Consider the following 5,602-nt stretch of genomic DNA (forward strand, 5'->3'; position numbering starts at 1 on the left):
CTTGTTAATGACCTTGAAGAGCAGCTGTAAAAAGGGAAAGCAATGATGAGACAGTCTCATGTAACTAGAGGGTATTCTAGTGCAGGAAGGCTCAGCCAAGTTTCCTCACCTGGGTACGGGGAGAGAGTATATGACCAACTCTATGCATCACCCCTCCCCTGCCATCCGCGGTTTCCTGTTCCACAGTTTCAGTTACCTGTGGTCCATTACGGTCTGAACATATTAAGTGGAATATTCCAGAAAGAAACAATTCAAAAGTTTTTACATGAAGGCTATTCTGAATAGCATGATCCTGCCGCGTCCCACCTGGGAGGAGATTCATCTTTCTGTCCAGCACGCCCACACTGTGTGTGCTCTCTGCCCATCGGTCACTTAGTAGCCATCTCGGTTATCAGGCTGACTCTCAAGGTATTGCAGTGCTTGTGTTCAAGCCACCCTTATCTTAATAATGCCACATCCACATAACTTTTATTACCGTATATTGTTATAGCTGTTCTATTTTATTATTAGTTGTTAGTCTCTTACTATGTCTAGTTTATAAGTTACACTTTATCATAGGTATGTACGTATAGGAAAAAACAGGATATATAGGGTTTGGTACTATCTGTGGCTTCAGGCATCCACCAGGGCTCTTGGAAAGTGTGCCCCCTGGCTAAGAGGGGTGGCTGTATGTTAACAGTCAGTCTCAAAATTGAGTGTGCATGAGAATCACCTGTGATGCTTGGTCAAGTTGTAGATTCCATCCTCACTTGCAGGGGATTGATTCAGTAAGTCTGGGCGGGGCTCAGGGATAACATTTTAAATCAACAACACGTCACGTGAGGCTGTCGGGTGGTGCAAGGTCCGTTGGAACACACTGTTGATTTTTTTTTTGGGGGGGGGACTCATAATGAATATGAACAAAAGAAAGAAAAGTGGAAGGCTGGGAGAAGCGAGGGTGGTTACTTGTTAAGCTAGAGACAGACGACTTGGTATGAAAGTTGAAGCATGAACCACTTGCTGACAAAAGAGCTGAAAGGGCTCACCGATGAACTGCGAGGCTCAGGTAGGATCGTCTGACTTGGAATTAGGAGTCTGTCCCTCTTCAACAGCCCACCTTGGGGGACACAGTGGGTTAGCCAAGATGAGAGGCTACGTCGTGTGCACATATGTAATGGGGTACATATGGAATCATATTATGGGGAAGTCTCGATTTGGCACTCATAGAAGAAAGAGGTTCTTGGGTTTATGAGGCTTTGTGTAACTTTTCTGAAGTTAGGCTGCTGTGTCATGATGTGTAGTTACCTCTCTCCATCGCGCTGGGCCATGTATCCTGGATAAATGCTTAAGTGATTCAAGCTAAATGAATACCAGTCCAGGTAATAAGCAGGAGATCAAACAGTCCCAGAAAGGAGGTCTCTGGGAACAAAAAAGGATATGATGGAGCGCTTACAGAGCAAACAGTTCAGGCGGCCCCAAATGATATTGACGTACTCATAATATTGTAAACAGTGATAGTTGTATAAACAAAAATATGACAGTGACATTGGAGGGTGGTGAAGGCGTCACATGGTATGGATGAGCGAGGTCATTAGGTCATCAGCTATCATAGAAGATCATTAATAGAGTATCCAAATTTGACATTTTTAAGCCAATCAAGATACAACAGTAGATACGTATTATGGAGTCATAACTACAAGAAGAAAGGGCTTCAGTTTTTGTTTTTGTTTTTAGCTGAGCCATCCTGCCACCTGTCAGCAGCTCAGCGGCTGCTCAGCTCAGGCCAGGACTTGAACCGCTGTTGCTCAGAGCTCAAACTCTTGAGCGAGCTCTTAACCAACTGAGCCACTCGGCCGGCCCTAGGGCTTCAGTTTTAAAGTTAAAACTGACTCTAGTAACTGAAGCGATGTGGGTGGGTAGTGGGAGAGGGGGTTGCAGGCTGCTGGCTTTAATCCTTTCAAGACTATTGAATTTAAAAAAATATATATTATTTTAATTTACAAAACGACTAAACTACCTGGAACTCTGCAGGGTCTTGGTGCCCCCAGCAGGCCGTGGGCACCCGTCGAGGGGCCCTACCACTAAGAGAAGGAAACCAGGCTGAGGTCTTCTCTCGTGGCTTCCTTGTCCCTGAAGTCAGCCGTGGATGTGCCGTCAGGACTGAGAAGAGAGCAGGATGCCAGGTTCAGGAGGCAGGAGGAATGCAGACATCCATCCTCAGGAAAGGCCCGGCCTCCGGCCTCTAATCATGCGTGTGTGTGTGTGTGTGTGTGTGTGTGTGTGTGTGTGTGTGTGTGGTGTGGGGGGGTGCCTCCCACAGAACAGGAGCCTGGCCGGGGGAAGGCTATGCATGAGGGTCCTGGGCCAGCGCTGGGGATGCTGGGGCCTGGCCGGGGTGGAGGGAAGGTCTCACTTACGTGCACACACTCCTATTGCGTACCTCGGGCGGTCCCCACTGTAGTCGCAGTAGAGGCCCCGGTGGGGGTCACAGATGGCAGCCTCCGTGCAGTTGTCCCCGAGCTGCTGTGCACACATCTTACAGCATTCACAGCCGTCTGTGATGAGGCTGACCCCCAGTGGGCAGCGGGGTGTGGACGGCGGACACTCACATGGCCACTTGCAGAATTGGGGGCGTGAAGATGTGTCCTCCAGGGGCGCCGGGGTGAAGGCCGTGGCCGTGGGGGCTGGAGAGAGGGCCTGTGGGGGGAACAGCAGTGATCAAGGGGGGGCTGACAGGCAGGGGTTTCAAAGCCAAATGGGCCTGCAAATCACCTTCCCGTCTTTGTGGTGTTCAAAAGGTTTACATTAAATTCTACCATGCTTTTGACAGCCAGCCGTCTCCTTTCTCCTCAATAAAACAAGAGTTCAGAGGAGCTAAGCCAATTGCCAGCTCCCCCTGCTGGTGGGTGGTGGGGCCCAGCGTTATGTCAGCCCTCTGGCCTTGCTAAGGAAGCCTCCTGAGTGTGTTTCCTTCCCTACAGCACCCCACGGCCTGGGAGGCTAGGCTGAGGCTTTGAGAAGGAAACACCTTCTGATGAGTCACTTCGTGAATGGTGGCCCATGTCCCATTGCTCTTTCCTCTGGGTCCTAAAGACCCACCCTTTTTACTCTGCAAAGGATCCTTCACAGCTACAGAGCCATATTTAAAATTGGGTTTCGGGGAGCTGACCTATTATTATTATATTTATTCTTATCACTATTATTATTTCCCCTCTGAGCACCAGGAAAGGGCTGCCGTGGGTGACGGCAGGCACACGACCCCGTTGCGCTGGCTCTCCCGGCCTCTGTGGGAGGGGACTTATGCCAGCATGAGCCCTTGTAGAGGGGGGGCTTTGGATTCCGCACTAAAGGGCGATGGAGCCTGGCTCTACTCCCTGCACCTGCCCCATTCCCATCCCCCGGCCACTAGAGTCATCTTCACAAGACACAGGGCCAGCTGGGAAGGGGAAATTAGGCCCAGAGAGCCAGCCTGTGGGCAGGTCGGACAGGAGGCAGCTCTGGGTGTCTGCGAGTGGAGGGGCTTCCAGCTGTCTGAATCTCTGGGATCCAGTCACTGTCCTGCCCGCGCTGGCTGCCTCCCGGAATCACCATTCCAGCCCCTCAGTCTCTACACCTGAGGAAATCTAGTCCCAGGAGGAGCACAGACAGCGCGGGCTGCAGCCAGTCCCCGGCCTTCCAGGCCAGTGCGGCCCCTGGCCAGAGCTTCCACATGACTCCAGAGTTCTGAGGTTAGCAGAGGCGGGGCCCCAGTCCACCACCCCTCCATCTCGAAGCAGAGGAGCCCAGCACTATGGAACTTATAGCTCTGCACTTCATTCTTGGAACAACAGGTGCTGAGCTATTCAGAGAGATTCTTCCTCCTTTGCCCCAGGAGGAAACTTGAGAGCCAAAGAGGCTGAGGGGCATGTCCAGGGTGACACGGTCCACGCCTGGGCCGAGACACAAACGACTCTTTCGATTCTCATTCCGACCCCCTCTGCCTCCTCTGGGCTCTTTCAGTCACTCAGCAAATGTTTGCTGAGCCAGTTCACAATCTCGCTTAAGCTGTAGGGATTTGAAGAGGAATTCAAAAATTTCCTGTGCTTGTGGGACCCACAGGTTATGGGGAGACAGAAAGGAGAGGTGGTTTATTAAAACATGAGGCTGGGTCCGGCCGAGTGGCTCAGTTGGTTAAGAGCTCGCTCAAGAGTTTGAGCTCTGAGCAACAGTGGTTCGATGCCTGGCCTGAGCTGAGCTGCTGCTGAGCTGCCAACAGGTGGCAGGATGACTCAGCTAAAAAAAAAAAAAATACGAGGCTGTTTGCAGAGGACTGGGCTCTGAGCCCCGGGGCAGCAGTCTTTGTGGGGTGAGTGAGATCCACTGTGGCACGCTTGGCTGCCAGGACCGGGGCCAGGTGAGATGCTGGATTAGCTGGACTCTTGGTTCTAGGATTGGCACATCATAAGTGCAGTAAATATTGATTCAACAAGTAAAGCGCCCTTGAAAGTCAAAAAGGCAAACCTCGATTTGAGGTTTTTGTCACCTCAAGGCTTGGTTTTAGGCAGGTGTGCTGGTGGGGGCAAACTGCTCTGGGGGTTTGGCAGTGCTGGTCCATGTTCACCTGGGAGGGAGGTATTTGCCTGCCTTTGCTTGGTTTTCCTTAAAAACACAGAATGAGAAAACAAAACCCCAAACCTCCAAATCATTAAAACCAACCAAACTCACACAAATACACCCCTTTTCCTGGCCCTGTGGAGAGAACCTTTTCCCTGTGAGCCTGGGACAGTGGACGGCTGAAGCTTCACGGGCCCCATGGACTATCTCTGACCCGTTCCAGTCTCCAGCCCTCAGAACACACTCCTGGCAGGAGCAGGAGGAGAAGGAGTGAGGGATGGAGGCGGGGGAGGGGGAAAACCCTCTCCTCCAAGAAGCCTTCCGTGCCTGTCCCAGCACCCTCCACCCCGCCCCATTAGAGGATATATAACAGAATCTCTGGCCTCCACCCAAGAAGAGAACCTGAGGCCTGAGACAATCACAAGTGGGCTCTCTCCTTGTGGCCTTGGACAAGCTTCCTAACCGTTCTGACCTTTAGCATCCCCATCTGTGATATGGGCACAATAATGCCCCCTCCAGGCGGTGCTGGGAGGGTAAGGGGCGCTGTGTATGCGGAAGCTGTAGTGCAAGGCTTGGCACATGGCAGATACTCCAAAGCATGACTGCTTTGGTTGTGTATCCCCCCAGACCCCATAGTGCCTGGCATAGGGCTTGGGGGTCTGCACACTTTGAGCTGAGCTGGATGAGCTGTAACATGGTGGGTACCCCTCTCCTTATGGTCACTGTCCATCCTGCTGTCTCTGTACCAAGTTAAAAATCCCCAGAAAGAAGCTGCAGAGAAGGCCTCCTGGACTGAAGGAAACGGTTATATGTCGCCTGGCACCTTGGAGACTTGGGCTCTGGGGCCGCTGAGCCAGGCCCTTGCTCTTAGCGCCATCTAGTGGTGAGAAGCCTCCCAGCCCTCACCTGCACACTCCTGCACGCTCTCTCACACTCACACATTCTCTCTTACACACACACACACACACACACACACACACACACACACACACGCACGCGCGCGTGACATCAGCCACCTTGAATGTCCAGG

General features: G+C 52.0%; 1 protein-coding gene across 1 annotated transcript in view; it reads right to left on the reverse strand.

The window, feature by feature from the left end:
* The window catches only part of CCN4 (cellular communication network factor 4), a 44,836-nt gene that overhangs the window by 17,493 nt on the left and 21,741 nt on the right, over positions 1–5,602 (reverse strand). The window contains exon 2 of the mRNA XM_019651273.1: positions 2,397–2,676. Within this exon, the coding sequence (XP_019506818.1) occupies positions 2,397–2,676 (280 nt within the window). The remainder of the gene's footprint in view (positions 1–2,396; positions 2,677–5,602) is intronic.

The sequence above is a fragment of the Hipposideros armiger genome, unplaced genomic scaffold, assembly GCF_001890085.2.
Source record: "Hipposideros armiger isolate ML-2016 unplaced genomic scaffold, ASM189008v1 scaffold_157, whole genome shotgun sequence".
In the NCBI taxonomy this organism is placed as follows: Eukaryota; Metazoa; Chordata; class Mammalia; order Chiroptera; family Hipposideridae; genus Hipposideros; species Hipposideros armiger.